The following is a 17,124-nucleotide window of genomic DNA, read 5'->3' as shown; positions in this document are numbered from 1 at the left end:
CTGCCCCCTCAGGCACTTGAGTGGCACTTGGCATGAATGGTCTACTCTGAAGCAGATGCAAGGATATCTGTGGGCCACACCAGCCAACCTTGCTTGTTACCAAGTCAGGCAAGAGTCCTCCATGAAGGTGAGGACCCAGGCTCACCCAGCCCTGGGCTTCCAGGATTGCAAGGCTGCTGGCTTGCAGGATTCCGGCTCCTTTTACGTAAGAGAGCTGTGCTGGGGCCCTGTGCAATCTTTCTAGTCAAGCACCTACCTAAATGAACACTCTTCATTTCACCAATGCAAGGTTATTTCTTTTTCTAGTTACAAACTCTTGCACACATTTTGATAACAATACCTGAGGTGCTAACAAAATACCCCTGGCACGTGGATTTCACAATAGGATGCTACATAGAAGCATTTCCCAAATTCATTGCTACACGGATCATCCAAAACCCTTGTTCTATTTTTAGATCAGACGGTGACACTAGGCGTGTCTATAAATACAAGATACTTGACCCTTTTTCCTACTTGTTCATGCTTATGACTTCATCAGATTTTACTCTTTATGACTCCCTGTGGGGCAGGTATTGCAGTTCCCATTCGAAGAGGAGAAAATCAGAGGCTCAAACGGAGGAAATGGATATTTAAAATTACCCAGCTTATGCAAGAAATTGTTGCAATTGGTGACCTCCAGGAAGGGAAATGGTTTGCTACGGGGAGCATTTGAACTGTATATACTTGTTTGTACCTTTTGCATTTTGAACCATATGAAAGTATCACCTATTTAAAAATAAACTTTAAAGAATAAAGAATACAAAACTCCCCAAAGAAAACAAGTCAACTTCCACTTATATGAGCTGTCTAGAACAGGTAAGTGTATACAGACTTAAGGTCACTAGTGGATATTAGGGGCGGGTGGGAGGCATGGGATGAGGAGGGCTCGTTGCTTAGGAGACACTGCTGCTGTTAAGGGTGAAGGGAAAATTTGGAAACAGATACTGGTGATGGTCCCTCAACATAATGAGCACAATTATTGTCACCGAATTGTACATATGAAGAATATTGAGATGGTAAATGTTTGGTTACATGGATATTTACCACAATAAAAAAAAGTTCAACCCTAAACTAAAGTACAGAAATTATAACCTACCAAAAGCTTTTTTAAAAAAGACCAAATAAATAAATAAACGCATTGTAAAGAAATGTCTTGCTTGCTTACCAAAAAGTTAGGAACAGAAACCCGGCCTTGACCCCTCTGTGCCCTTTCTGTTCTATCAGATCCACCATCTTCCTACACAGCCAACTTTATACCATCAAAAAGCAACAGAAGAGGAGGTTATTATGAAGGTGATGATGGCAAATAACAATACGTCCCATTTAGAAAAGCTTTTACCACTAAAGCATAGTCATAGTCTTTGTGGATTGAATAAAATCATGAGAATCCAAGTGTCCCCTGAACCATACAGCAATGAGAAACTCAGAGGAACTATTTATTACTATGACTGTTAGGACTTCAGACATTCTAAGAACCTCACGATCAGGCTAACCTCGTAATCTCATTGGCTTAATACAAAAATAGTTGATTTCTTCTTTATAGTATATAACTAAAACCAGACCAAACCTGTTGCCATTGATTTGATTCGGATTCATAGTGACACTGTAGTACAGAGTAGAACTGCCCCATAGGATTTCCAAGGATGAGCTTGTGGATTTGAACTGCTGACCTTCTGGTTAGCAGATGAGCTCTTAACCACTGCTCCACCAGGCCTCCTATTACAGTGTATATAAAATGGGTCCAGTCTCCATTTTACAGGTAGAGGAAGTAAGACTTAGAGAAGCCAAGAAATTTGTCCAAGAACAGAGCGAACTGGGGAGGAGCACCTGCCCGTTTACCTGATGTAGGTAAGAAGACCATTCCCTTTTCTTTCTTGCTTTCTCCTTTAATGCCAGACACTAAAGTAAAAAAGGTTTCATCAGACTCATAACATCGGAGAGAATTTAATCAAACATTGACATTTTATACATGAGAAAACTATGATCTGGAAGGTGAAGTGACTTGTTTAAAATCCCATATCTAGTTTGTTTTTTTTGAAAAGTTTGTTGAAAAGTGTTGGAAAGCAAACACATCACCTTGAAGACTAACCCAAGCCATGGTATTTTCAATCACCTCATATGCATGTGAAAGCTGGACAATGAATAAGGAAGACCAAAGAAAAATTGATGCCTTTGAATTGTAGCATTGATGAGGGATATTAAATATAACATGGACTGCCAAAAGAATGAACGAATCTGTCTTGGAAAAAGTACAACCAGAATGTTGTTCTAAGTACGACTTAGAGGCAAGGATGGTGAGACTATGTCTCACACGCTTTGGACGTGTTATCAGGAGGGACAAGTCCCTGGAGAAGGACATCCTGCTTGGTAAAGGAAAGGGTTAGTGAAAAAGAGGAAGACCCTCAATGAGATGGATTGACACAGTGGCTGCAACAACGGGCTCAAACATAGCAACGATTATGAGGATGGCATAAGACTGGGGCAGTGTTTTGTTCTGTTGTACTTAGGGTCGCTATGAGTCGGAACCAATTCGATGGCACTTAACAACAACAAAAACAGTTTCTTTGTTGATTCATTCAGTCATTTAGTCATCAGATACATATTGACTATCTAGAATAATACTAATGATTGAAAATGTTTTCAGCATCCAGTATTTGGGAGGTGTTCTGTGTGTTAGATCCTTGAATTACTAAGATGAACAAAAAGATACAAACCTGTCCTTACGGAGTTTACAGTCTAGTTGGAGAGGCAGACGTTAAGGAAACAGAAAGGCAAGCATATACTTACGACAAATGTTGAATATTTTGAAGGGAAATTTGAGAATGTGAAATAAGGGAAGTGATATTAAGCTGAGATCTGAAGAAAGGATAGTGTTTGAGTAGTGTCATGGATTGAAATGTGTCCCCCCAAAATACATGTCACCTTGGCCAGGCCATGATTCCCAGTATTGTGTTGGTTGTCCTCCATTGTCTGATGTAATTTTCCTATGTGCTGTAAATCCTAATCTCTGCCTGTGGTTAGTGAGGCAAGACTAAATTATGTTAAAGAGGATTAGGGTGGGATGCAACACTCTTACTCAGGTCACAGCCCTGATCTGATGTAAAGGGAGTTTCCCTGGGTTGTAGCCTGCATCATCCTTTATTTTACAAGAGATAAAAGGAGAGAGTAGCAAGCAGAGAGAGAAAGACCTCATGCCACCAAGTAAAAAAGGCTGGGAACAAGCACGTCTTCTGAACCTGGGGTCCCTGCATTGAGAAGCTCCTAGTCCGGGGAAAGATTGGCAACAAATAACTTCCTTCAGAGTTGACAGAGAGAGAAATCCTTCCCCTGGAGCTTCTAGCCTCCTAAACATCGAGAGAGTAAATTTCTGTTTGTTAAAGCCATCCACTTGTGGTATTTCTGTTATGGCAGCACTAGATAACTAAGACAAGTAGGATGTAATGAACTGAGAAGTAGTTAAGGTATAGGAAATAGCATGTGTCCAGGGTCTGAAGCGGGTGGGTGAATTGCTTTAAAGAAGACCACAGGGGTGGGGTATTGTAGGAACTGGTGATGGAGAAGTAGGTGGGGTCACGTTGAGAATGTAAAGGACTTGGGATACTATTCAAAGGTAAGTAGGAAGTCATTGAGCAATTTTGGGGGAGAGGAGGGGAATGAAGAGTGAGCTTGAAAGGTGAGCTATATGGAAAGATCACTCAGGTTGATGAGTGGAGAATGGATTGTGGGGAGACTAGAGGAGAAGCAGTGAGCTGATTTAGAAAGTTCTTTAATAGTTCAAGAAAGAGGAGATGATGGTTTAGACAAAGGTGGTGGCAGTGGAGGTGGAGGGAATTCTGTTGCATAAATGGGTCTCAAATCCAAAAAGTCAAGGGACAAAACCAGAAGTGTGGAGAAGACACCATCGCCATTTTGATTAAACCCATTCTGGATTCTTGGCTGAAATGTTGGCTGCTGAGATTCTCTAAAGCACAATGAAAGCCCTCACTTTGCAATATAGCACAGACACTTCTTAAACTCTAACGAAACTCACCTGTGTTCCAAAGGGACAGGAGACACACGAGCCCCATACACAGCCTCACCAGAGGACCATGTAACAGGAAGCTCAACATGTTTGCGATACTCTTGCCCACCTGGAAAAATGCAACAAGCACTCTGAGGTAACTGGCTAGATAACAACCCACACTGATGCGGGAGAGATCTCTTGAGAATAGTGCATGGGAAGTCATTAGAATTACAATCTGAGAAAGGGTTAGGACAGGTTAGGTTATGGTGAAGTAACAAATTAACCTTATAATCTCATTGGCTTCATACAATAATAGTTGATTCTTGTTTATAGTACATAACTAAAACCAGACCAAACCCATTGCCATTGAGTTGATTCTGACTTATAGCAACCCTATAGGACAGAGTAAGGCTCAGTTTATAGTATATATTTGCTGCAGTTGGTGGGAGATTCTGTTCCACACAGTCATTCAGGGACCCTGGTTAATGGAGGCTCCACCATCTTGTAGTTCTACCATCTGGTACCGGTGGCCTCTTTAGTCATGGTAGAGGTGGAAGGGGGAGGGCTAGGAGATTAATCGCTGATTCTTAAATGTTTCTGCAGGAGATGGCATACTTCCTTTTACTTATAGCCCATTGGCTAGAATTATTCATGTGGCCATTCATGGGCTGATGCTGAAAGAAACAGAATTGATTATTTCAAAACATCTTGGCAGGCTGAGGAGTTATACGTTGGTCACACTCCTGGAAGAAGGGCCAAGAAGGGCTGTTGTTACCAAGGAGCCGAGAATCTGCTCAAGAGGCTTGTGAAATTGATTCACAGTGTGTCTGTGTTTTATGGGCGATAGCCTCAGAGGTGGGAACATGAATGGCAAGAACAAAGCCGCTGGCGCCCTAATTAAACATTGCATAACTTCCAATTAACAAGGATCAGAAATGTTTCAAGGTTAGTTTAACCTGACAGGCAAACCTGCCTTTCTCTCTGTACTTTGTAGCTGAAAGATGCCCAATCAGTTACAGAATAATTACAGTCCTCAGTGGAGAGGTAAAAACTTACATAGAAGCTCACCTCATCAGGGAGTGCTAGGCGTTCTAATACATTATTATGGTCCTTTCGCTCAGCAATCTTCCTCTTCCTGTTGAGGACCCAGGGGCTTGGAGATGCTAGAAAATTTGCTCCAGGGTCTTAAGCTAGTAATATCCCTAGACTTCAAACTCAGGCAGTGGCTCTAAAGTCTGTATTCTTTACAGCCATACCCCATAACACTCCCTCAGTGGTGAGGCTCTGCATTTAAAACATTTAGTGAAAAAAAAGAAGTGAAGAATCTAGTATTTGTTGACCATCTGATGTGCTAGGGAGCTCTGGTGACACAAGGGTTAAACGCTGGGCTGCTAACAGAAAGGTTGGTGATTCAAACCCACCCAGTGACTCCTCAGGAGAAAGACCTGGCAATCTGCTTCTGTAAATATTACAGCCAGGAAAACCCTATGGGGCAGTTCTACGCTGTCACGTGGGGTCTCTATGAGTCCAAAATCAATTTGACAGCACCAATCTATTGGTCCTTTTCTACCAATTGGCGGAAAAGGATGTCATGATCTGGTAAAGTAGAGGGTCAGTGAAAATGAAGGAACCCCTCAATGAGATGGATTGACGCAATGGCCGCAACAGTGGACTCAGACATACCAACAGTCATGATGGAACTGGCAACGTTTCATTCTGTTATACATACGATCTTCATGCGTCAGAGCCAACTCAATAGCAACTAACAACAACAATAACAATTCATTGGTCCTTGAAGCAACCCTACCAATTAATTATTATAATTATTTTATTGTTTGAGGAAACTGAGGCTTGACAAGCAGCTGGCTCAAGGGAATGCAGCCTGAAGAGCCAGGACTGGCAGCCTTGTCTGTTTGCTTCCAAAGTCACCAACCAGCAAAGCACACCTTCTGAGTTATGGTCTCCCTGACAGCCATTTTGGAGTGCACTCTTATGTTGAACACTCATTCCAATTCTTCGGATTAAAGTTCACATTTTCTCTGTCACAAATGTGAGGACAAGCCAGCCTTCCAGGTGATGACTGCACTAAGATTCTATTCTATTCAATAGCTTAAGGGGAAAAAATGGAAAGAACTGGACTGGGATCAAGGGGTGGAGCCTTAGCTTAAGTGCAACACACATGGCGGATGATAGATGCGCTCTTCTGTCATTCAACTTCCAGGAGCCCGGAGGTTGGGAAATACAGCAGATGCGTTTCTTAGTTGGCTTGATGCTTTGGGGAGGAAGGGGGGGATTCAAAAGGAGTTTAAAATATCTACAGTATAAGACTTACCTGACTCCCGAGCAGGATAAATGACTTCAAAGTACTTAGACAGCCAAAAAGATTAACAGCTAGGTCAAAGATGTGGGCTTATATGAGTTCTTAGTGAAAGATACAGGGGGGAATGGGGAGAGGCTTGATAATTTTGATTTAAGTACTCCCAGAAAAAAAAAAAGGAATAATAATCCTACCCAGAACTCAGGGCAGTGAAACAGGATCAAGTCTATCCGAGAAAATTGCCTGTGCTAAGGACTGAATAGAATCCGTGAGCAGAATGACAATGCAGCGATTCAGCGTGGGGTGGAACCTCTTCTGACAGTAATTACGGACATTGAAACAGCAGAGCAGGAGTCACCAGGTGATCATCTCCCCTTCCTGTTGTGAGGTCTGTGAGCCAAACATCATGCCCTGTGCAGCCTGGCCCTGTGTCATCCTGACAATCGTCAGCATGTTCAAGACCATAGTCACAACTCTTGTGCCTATCCATGTCACCAAGGGTCTCCTTAGCGCTCCCTGGCCCTCTCCTTCACCATTTCTTTCTTCTGGTGAAATGACTAGAAACTACTGGTCAATTTCAACAGGTGCCCGGAGCAGGGTAGACAAATCCCACCCAACACGTGTTTTTATGCAGCCTGTGAGCCAAGCATGGTTTTACATTATTAAAAGGTTGGGGAAAAATGAAAGAAAAGAGCATTTTGTGACATCTAAAAATTATATAACATTCAAATTTCAGCATCCACAAATAAAGTTTGATTGGAACATGGCCATGCACCTTCATTATCTTTTGTCTATGGCTATTTTCCTGCTGTGATGGCCCACTAACCCTCAAATACTATCTGGTCCTTCACCAATCGCTGGTTCTCTTTTATCAATCACTGGCTGAGGATATCATGTTTGGTAAAGCAGAGGGCCAGCGAGGGCTAGGGAGACCCTTGATGAGATGGACTGGCACAATAGCTGCAATGATCACTCCAACATGCTGATGATAGTGAGGATGATGCAGGACTGGGCAATGTTTTGTTCTGTTATACATAAGGTCACCATGAGTCAGAGTCTACACAAAGGTAGCCATCTCTCTGTCATCTGCCTATTTGTCTGTCTGTCTGTCTATCTACCTATCAGCCTACCTAAAAAAAAAAAAAAAAAACTATCTACCTACCTACATATCTATCTACCCTTTACCAAAAACGCAGCTTCCTGCCCCCATGCATCACAGAGTTTCTGATTCGGTAGGTCTGGGATGGTACTCTGGATTTTGGCTTTTAACAGCATCGCAGGTGATCTGCAAAGCACATTTTAAGGTACAGTGGTCCAGAAGCTAGAGACAAACATCTCTTCAAAACTCTAGGCTCTTTACAATCTGGATTCTGCCATCTTCTCCCACCTCCCCTGCTGTTTCTGGAACTTCACAGAAAAACCTTGCCAACCCCTGGCCTAGAAAAACTTGCGCAGTCGGATTCCTTCTGTGCCTGCCACCCAAGTCCAAGACGGATTGCTCTTCTCTGGGCTACTGGCATTGCTTCCTGACTTGTCACCCTGCTACCACTCTTGTTCTCCTGATGCAATTTCCCTTGTGACAACCGATAAAGATTTTCTTTTTATGCAAATTTATTGAAGTATAATTTATATTCCATCACATTCACCCATTTTAAGTGTAGAATTCCATGATCTGTAGTAAATTTACCAAGTTGTGCAACCATAACCACAACCTAGTTTTGAAACATTTCCATTATCCCAGTAAGATTCTTTATGTTCATTTATAGTTAATTCCCACCCCACCCGAGGCAACCACTAATCTGCTTTCTGCCTCTATAGCATTGTCTTTTCTGGACATTTCATATAAATGAAATCATGCGATATGTAGTCAGAGAAATTTTTTTTAAAGCATGAGTCAGATCATGTCATTCCATTGCTTAAAACCCTCTCATAGCTTTCCTTGTCATCTAGATTAAGTCTCAATTCTTTACCCTGACCCACAAGGCTTCTTTCTAATTCTCCAGCCATGTCGCCTGCTACAGTCTCCCTTGCTCATAGTCTTCCGGCCAGAGGAGAATAGGAGGAAAAGCCTGAGTACTGGACAGCAGTGATGGCATGCAGGCCTGGAAGGCCAGGGTAAGAAATGTGGACTTATTCTAGGTGCCAGGGAAAACGAAGGGAGGGTTTGAAGCAAAGGAGAGACATGGTCTGATCCATGCTTTAAAAAATATCTCTGGGTGTCATACATCCAATTCATCCAACCCTTCCCACTCCTGACTCATTCTTTTTCTTTGTTCTCATTTCAGGCATCACCTTCACCAGGAATCTCCCTCTCATCCCATTCCAAAAAAGCCAGACCAAACCAGTTGCCATTGAGTTGATTCCAACTCATGGTGGCTCCATGTGTGCCGAGTAGAACGGCTCCAGTGGATTTTCAAGGCTATGACTGTTCAAAAGCAGATCACCAGGCCTTTCTTCCCAGGCAACTCTGGGCGGGTTTGAACCACCAGCCTTTGGGTTAGCAGTAGACAGCTTAACCGTTTGCACTACTCAGGGATTGCACTCATCCCTGTTAGTGGTGTTCTATTTGTGCTTGTCTAATTGTGCTGAATTGGAATATTGTCTTGGCTTCCCTGTCTCCCCCACCAGGCTGTGTACTCCGGACAGGTGTCCTCAGTGCCTCTAGCATCTGTGTCCTCAGCCCCCTGGTGTCTGACACAGAGGAGCCATCACTGCAGGTGTGGCCACGGAGTTAACTGATATTTGTTTTCTGCTCTCCATTTTGCATGTGGCTTCTGGTAGACTCATGCCTTTCCATTTGCTGGGCTTTCTGACAGTTATTTATTACTCTGCCTTACTTTATTTGCATCTCAAAAATCCCTAGCATGTCAAAACTGTAAGAGACTCATTTCTTTACCCCAGTAAATCTATCTTGGGCACCTTCTCTGAGCTAGGCACTGTGCCAAGCACTGTGGACACAATGGCGAACAGAGCTTGGTCCCTGCCCCCGGGGAACTTACAGTGTACAAGAGAGGACAGATGACCCCATGCTCAATGGCATCACAATGAGGCTATAGAGGAATAACCAGCTGTCATCAAGTAGATTCCGACTCACGGCCACCCCATGTGTGTCAGAGCAGAACTGTGTTCAATGGCTAATTCTTCAGAAGTAGGTCACCAGACCTTTCCTCTGGGGCACCTCTGGGGTGGACTGATAACAACCTTCGGGTTAGCCAGCTGAGTATTTAACTGTTTGCTCCATGACAATACAAAAGAAGGCAATTGCACCTGATCGAAATAAGCCAAAGAAGGCTTCCTGGAAGGTGAGAATTTGAAGCTATGTCTTGTAGATTAAACACCTGATGGTGGAGCTTCTGAACCAGCAGGTCGAGGTGAGGCCTGAGAATGTGCATTTCTAATGAATTCCCAGGTGCTGATGCTGCCGTGGTCAGAAGCAATACCTTGTGCAAAAGCCTGGAGGCTGGATCAGCCCTGGTTCATGAGAAAATGATGGGTGGTTCAGGTGGCTGGAACCTGAGCCGGAGGTAGGGAAAGGTAAGAGGTGCTGCTAGAGAGGGAGGTGGGGCAAACCATGTCTCCTGAAGTGATACAGGAGAGAGGCTGTGTGCCAGGCCTGTTCCGGGTGCCAGGGACACAGCTGTGAAGAAGCGGGCTAGGGTGCCTGCCCTCCGGCATCTGCATTGTCACCTATGAAGTGGAGATCACAGTAGATGCAGCTGCATAGTTTTGGCACGAGAACAGCTGATCCCAGGTAAAGAGCATACAGCCCCAGGTGTACAGCAAGTATTAGATAATTGCTACCCAGTATCTGCCGGGAAAGTCTGCATTTCTGAAGTTTTGGTTGAGTCTGTGAAATGTACCTAGCAATGCCACTCCTGGGGCAAGGCAGCAGGAGCAAATGGCACAGGCCCTGCTCCTGCTTCTGTGGCTCTCTGGCTGTTTGGCCATGGGTAAGCTGCTTACCCTCTCTGAAACTCATTTTCCTCACACTTGAAGTGCAGCTAATATTGCCTCAGAGCAACTGGACTCACTTTCAAACTTAAAACAAAAGCATTTGCAGTCAAGTTGATTACCACTCCCGGAAGTCCATGTGTTTCAGAGTAGAACTGCTCCATAGGATTTTTTTTTTTAATTTAATTTTTGGTGAAAATGTACACAGCAAAACCTTCTCCTATTCCACAGTTTCCAGAAATAATGATTAGTGACATTTGTTACATTCTTCACATTTTGTCGAGATTCTCCTTATTTCTGTTCTAGCTGATTCACTTCCATTTACTTTATCTCCTTGCCCCCAACCTTCTCATCTATGCTTTGAGATTGCTGTTGGCCCTTCCACAGGATTTTTAATGGCTGTGATCTTTCAGAAGCATATTGCCAGACCTTTATTCTGAGGTGCTTCTGGGTGAGCTCAAACTGCTAAACTTTCAGCTAGCAGACAAGTGCCTAACTATTGGCACCACACAGGGACTCCTGAACTTTAAAAGCACCAGACTAAGAAAGACTAGGAAGAAGGATCCGGCTGTCTACTTCTGAAAAGAATTAGCCAGTGAAAACTTTATGAATAGCAGCAGAACAGTGTCTAATATAGCGCTAGAATGAGCCCTTCAGGTTGGAAGGCACTCAGAATACAACTGGGGAAGAGCTACCTCCTCAAAGTAGAGTTGACCTTAATGACGTGGATGGAGTCAAGCTTTTGGGACCTTCATTTGCTGATTTGGCACAACTCAAAATGAGAAGAAATAGCTGAAACATTCATTAATAATCGGAACCTGGAACATACAAAGTATGAATCTAGGAAAATTGGAAATCATCAAAAATGAAATGGAACACATAAAGATTGATATCCTAGGCATTAGTGAGCTGAAATGGACTGGTATTGGCCGTTTTGAATCAGACAATCATGTGGTCTGCTATGCCGGGAATGACAACTTAACGAGGAATGGCACTGTATTCACAGTCAAAAAGAACATTTCAAGATCTATCGTGAAGTACAACTCTGTCAGTGATAGGATAATATCCATAATTCTGACAAGACCAGTTAATACGACTATTACTCAAATTTATGCACCAACTACTAAGGCCAAAGATGAAGAAACTGAAGATTTTTACAAACTTCTGCAGTCTGAAATTGATTGAACATGCAATCAAGATGCACTGATAATTACCGATGATTGGAATGCGAAAGTTGGAAACAAAGAAGGATTGGTAGTTGGAAAATATGGCCTTGGTGATAAAAACAATGCCTGAGATCACATGATAGAATTTTGCAATGACCAATGACTTCTTCATTGCAAATGCCTTTTCTCGCCAACATAAATGGCAACTGTACATGTGGACCTTGCCAGACAAAATACACAGGAATCAAATTGACTACGTCTGTGGGAAGAGACAATGGAAAAGCTCAATATCATCAGTCAAAACAGGGCCAGGGGCCAACTGTGGATCAGACCATCAATTACTCATACGCAAGTTGAAGATGAATCTGAAGAAAATTAGAAGAAGTACACAAGAGACAAAGTACAACCTTGAGTATATCCCACCCAAATTTAGAGGCCATCTCAAGAATAGATTTGACACTACTGGTCCCCTTATAATTTCTGTAAATACAAAAAGAAAATTTAGCAAATCCACTTGATTGGTGAATTCTGCCTTCCTTTGAGAGAAAGGACGTAAATTAAACATCATTGTTAAATTAATGCTTAGCATAATGCCTAGCTGAAGAAAATTAAAACAAGTCTGAGAGAGCTAAAATATGACCCTGAGTATGTCCCACTTAAATTTAGAGATCATTTCAAGAATAGACTTGACCCATTGAACACTAATGACCAACGACCAGAGAAGTTGTAGAATGGCAGCAAGGACATCATACCTGAAGAAAGCAAGAAGTCATTAGGAAGACAGGGGACAAAGAAAAGACCTAAATAGATGTTAGAAGAGACTCTGAAACTTGCTCTTGAATACCGAGTAGCTAAAGCAAAAGGAAAAAATGATGAAATAAAAGAGCTGAACAGAAGATTTCAAAGGGTGGCTCAAGAAGACAAAGTAAAGTATTATGATGACATGTGCAAAGACCTGGAGTTAGAAAACCAAAACGGAAGAAAATGTTCAGCATTTCTTAAGCTAAAAGAACTGAAGAAAAAAAATTAAGCCTTGAGGTTCAATACTGAAGGACTCTACAGGGAAAATATTAAATGACACTGGAAGCATCAAAAGAAGATGGAAGGAATACACAGAGTTACTGTGCCAAAAAGAATTGGTCAACATTCAACCATTTCAGGAGGTAATATTTGATCAGGAACCGATGGTACTGAATGAAGGAGTCCAAGCCACACTGAAGGCAATGGCAGAAAACAAGGCTCCAGGAATTGAGAGAATACCAATTGAGATGTTTCAACAATTGGAAGCAGAGCTGGAATTGCTCACTCGTCTATGCCAAGAAATTTGGAAGATAGCTACCTGGCCCACCAACTGGAAAAGATCCGTATTTATGCCTATTCCCAAGACAGATGATCAAACTAAATGCAGAAATTATCAGACAATATTATTAATGTCACATGCAAGCAAAATTTTGCTGAAGATCATTCAAAAGTGTTTGCAGCAGTATGTTGACAGGGAACTGCCAGAAATTCAAGCCAGATTTAGAAGAGGGTGTGGAACCAGGGATCTCATGGCTGATGTCAGATGGATCCTGTCTGAAAGCACAGAATACCAGAAACATGTTTACTTGTGTTTTATTGACTATGCTAAGGCATTCCATTGTGTGGATCGTAACAAATTATGGGTAACATTTCGGAGAATGAAAATTCCAGAACCCTCAATTGTGCTCATGAGGGATCTGTACAAGGATCAAGAGGCAGTCGTTCGAACAGAACAAGGGGATACTGTGTGGTTTAAACTCAGGAAAGGTGGGTGTCTGGGTGGTATCCTTTCACCATACTTAGTCTGTATGCTGAGTAAATAATCTGAGAAGCTGAACTATATAAAGAAGAATGGGGCATCAGGATTTCAGGAAGACTCATTAACAACCTGCATTATGCAGATGACACAAACCTTACTTGCTGAAAGTGAAGAGGACTTGAAGCACTTACTGATGAAGATCAAACACCACAGACTTCAGTATGGATTACATCTCAAAATACTGAAAACAAAAATCCTCACAACTAGACCAATAAGCAACATCATGGCAAATGGAGAAAAGATTGAGGTTGTTAGGGATTTCATTTTACTTGGATCCATAAACTACACCCATCAAAGCAGCAGTCAAGAAATCAAAAGATGCATTGCATTGGGCAAACTGGCTGCGAAAAACCTCTTTGAGGTGTTGAAAAGCAAAGATGTCACCTTGAGGGCTAAGGTGCACCCAACCCAAGCCATGGTATTTTCAGTCGCTTCATATGCATATGAAAGCTGGACAATGAATAAGGAAGACAGAAGAAGAATTGATGCCATTGAATTGTGGTGTTGGTGAAGAATATGGAATACACCACGGACTGCCAAAAGAACAAATAAATCTGTCTCAGAGGAAGTACAACTAGAATGTTCCTAAGAAGCAGGGATGGTGAGACTACATCTCACATACTTTGGACATGTTATCAGAAGGGATCAGTCCCTGGAGAAGGACATCATGCTTGGTAAAGTAGAGGGTCAGGAAAAAGAGGAAGACCCTCAAAGTGTTGGATTGACACAGTGGCTGCAACAGTGGGCTCAAGCGTAGCAACAACTGTGAGGATGGCTCAGGAGCAGGCAGTGTTTTGTTCTGATGTGCATAGGGTTGCTATGAGTCGGAACTGACTCGATGGCACCTAACAACAACAGGGACTCCTGAGCTTGAAAAGCACTATATAAATATAAAGCATTGTTGTATCAGGCTCTGGTATCCTGAGTAAGACAACTGATTCTATTGGGACTCCAGTTTTTGATCCTGCCACCTTTTCATGCTCCCACACCCTCACTGGTATTTCCTCCCCCAACTTAAACTCTATGTCTTTGTGAAGGTCACTCCCAACATCCTTAGCTCCTATCTCTCTCTTGCTTCTTTGGGCAGGTCCACTTGTTATCTGCAATAATGAAGTAAAAAATGTTCTGGAATCGAATGGCTTTTTGTCATTACCTTGGTAGTACAATTTGATCTGACCTGAACTTATGTGGCTGAAAACCCCAACCTGAACTGACATTAGACTATTTATCATGTATTTATCTTGCTTAAGGAGCCCTAGTGGCACAGTGGTTAATTGCTTGGCTGCTAACTGAAAAGTTGGCAGTTCAAACCCACCAGCTGCACTGCAGGAGAAAGATGTGGCAGTCTGCCTCCGTAAAGATTACAGCCTGGGAAATCCCACGGGGCAGTTCCATTCTATCCTCTAGGGTTCCTGTGAGTCAGAACTGACTGGACGGCAGTGGGTTTTTTTCTGGTGTTGTTTAGTGTGAATATTCATATGTTTTGCTGAAGAAATATTGCATTTTGATCAGGAGGATCTGCTCCAAATCCTGCTGGGTCTTTTCTGTAGAATATGGCGTATGTACCATAATACCTTTCTAAAATATGAAAAATTCTAAATTCAGAAATCTCTCTGGTCCAGTGGTTTTGGATGAGGTATTGTGAACCTGTCCTCACTCAGTAGAGCCCTAGTATGCTTAATTCCAACCTCCACCTGCTCTTGCTGGCACCTGTACTGCTGATCATGTTTGACGGAAAACGTAACCATGTCGCATTAAATTTATGAACTCAATTATCCAGTAGTGCAATGGAGTCCCTTGGTTGAACAAATGGTTCGCAAGCTTGGCTACTAATTGAAAGATTGGAAGTTCAAGTCCACCCAGAAATGCCTCAGAAGAAAGGCCTGCAGTCTACTTCCCAAAAAAGCAGCCATTAAAAATCCTATGAAGCACAGTTCTACTCTGACACACATGGGGTCACCATGAGTCTGAGTCGACTTGACAGCAACTGGATTTTTAATTTTTTTTAATGTCCGGGAGGTCCTTAGTGCTGCCCCAACCACTCTATTTCTAGGGTCCATTAACTCACCCACTCTCCCATCTCCAGGGCCTCTTCCACAAAACCTACTCACAGCTAATGACCTCACTCCTACTTCTGAGCAAATACAGTAAGAAGAGACTTTCACATGCCCCCATCTCATACATATTCTCCATCTGCAGCTGGATCCATCTATTCTGCCTTCCTTCCTGTTCCTAAGGATGAACCAGCTGGGCTACTTTCAAAAGCCTCCAACCCTTCCTCTTATGTAATAGGTTCTATAAACTCTCATAATCCAAGGGCATTGCTCAGCAATTCTCCCTATCTCTCCACTCAGTAATTTTTCTCTCACTGCAAGCTCATTCTCAGCAGCCTATAAACATGTCACTATTTCTCCTATTTAAATAAAAACAAAACCCTCTTGACCTTACATCCCCTACAACTCCTACTCCAGTTCTCTTTCCCGTCATGATGAAACTCTCCAGATGAGTTGTCTCTGCTTGATACCCCCAATTCCTCTCCTGCTCTCTCCCAAGCCCACTACAATCAGGCACTCACCCCACCATCCCACTAGAACTGCTCCTGTCAAGGTCGTGATGGCTCCTACATTGATGACTCTTCATATTACTTGACCTCTCAGTAGCACTTGGCACCATTAGTCAATCACTCTCTCCTTCTCAAGACACTCTTCCCACTTAGCTTCCCCAACACCACACTCTCCTGATGTTCTTCATACTTCATTAGCTGCCCCTGCTGGCTCCTCCTTATCTCCCTGACATCTTAATGTTGAAGGACTCTGTCCTTGGAACTCTTCTGTTTTGTCTCTACACTTGTTTGCTTGGGGATCTCATCCTGTCTCATACATAAGTTGTTGATATCTATCTTTCTACCTGTCTGTCTATCCACCTACACATCCATCCATCCATCCACCCGCCCATCCGTCCGTCCGTCCGTCCGTCCGTCCATCCATCCATCCTATCATCTTCAGTCCTGAACAGCACCCTCAACATCAAACTCAACTTCCTACTGGACAATCCCACTAGATGTATCATATGCCTCTCAAATTTAACGTGTGTAAAACCAACTTTGCAACACTATTGCAAACCTGTCACTTTCCCCATCCACCCCCATCTCAATTAATGATACCTTCACTCTTCAGGTACTCAAATGAAAAAACAAAAAACTTCACAATCATTCCGTGTTCTTCTCTCACATCTCACATTTGCTCAATAAGCAAATGCTGTCCTCTCTTCTCTTAAAATGTATCCAGAATTCAAACACTTCTCATGACCTCCACTGCTACCACTCTGGTCCAAGCCACTTTCTGCTGTCAGCTGGATTATTGCAATAGCATTCTGATCAATCTCCCTACTTCTGGCCTTGCCCTTTTAAGTGCATTCTCAACACAGAAGGCAGAGAAGCCCATTTAAACATAAATCAGGTCTTGTCACCCTTCTACTCAAAGCCTATAAAGACTTCCCATCTCTAAGTAAAAGGAAATGTCCTCGTAATGGCCCACACAGTCCTTCATGATATGGCCCCTGTTCCTTCTCTAATCTCCTCTCTTACCCCTTTTCCCTTTGCTAATTCCCCTCGCCCTGTACTGGCCTGAGGCCGACCTGCCCAGAACAGGAAGATAAATCACTGGGAATGTATTCATATTTGATGTGAAGGCTGGACACAGGGATCATCAGACTGTTTTCAGGGGAGACACCTTACACTTCTTCAGTGTGGGGAAGCCAGTGGGTCCCGGGCCAACTGAATGCCCAAGCTCATTGTTGGGAGCAGACA

The 17,124-nt window shown here is 42.8% G+C and overlaps 1 protein-coding gene across 1 annotated transcript in view; it reads right to left on the bottom strand.

Moving 5' to 3' along the window:
* Positions 1 to 4,148, bottom strand: part of HHLA1 (HERV-H LTR-associating 1) — a 34,206-nt gene extending 30,058 nt beyond the window's left edge. The window contains exons 1-2 of the mRNA XM_049854617.1: positions 4,070 to 4,148; positions 1,879 to 1,938 (exon numbers count right to left, since the gene is read on the bottom strand). Coding sequence (XP_049710574.1) covers positions 1,879 to 1,938; positions 4,070 to 4,148 — 139 coding nt within the window. The remainder of the gene's footprint in view (positions 1 to 1,878; positions 1,939 to 4,069) is intronic.
* Positions 4,149 to 17,124: the final 12,976 nt, after the last annotated feature.

Source organism: Elephas maximus, chromosome 15 (genome assembly GCF_024166365.1).
Source record: "Elephas maximus indicus isolate mEleMax1 chromosome 15, mEleMax1 primary haplotype, whole genome shotgun sequence".
Lineage (NCBI taxonomy): Eukaryota > Metazoa > Chordata > Mammalia > Proboscidea > Elephantidae > Elephas > Elephas maximus.
This window is presented reverse-complemented; position numbering and strand designations above follow the sequence as displayed.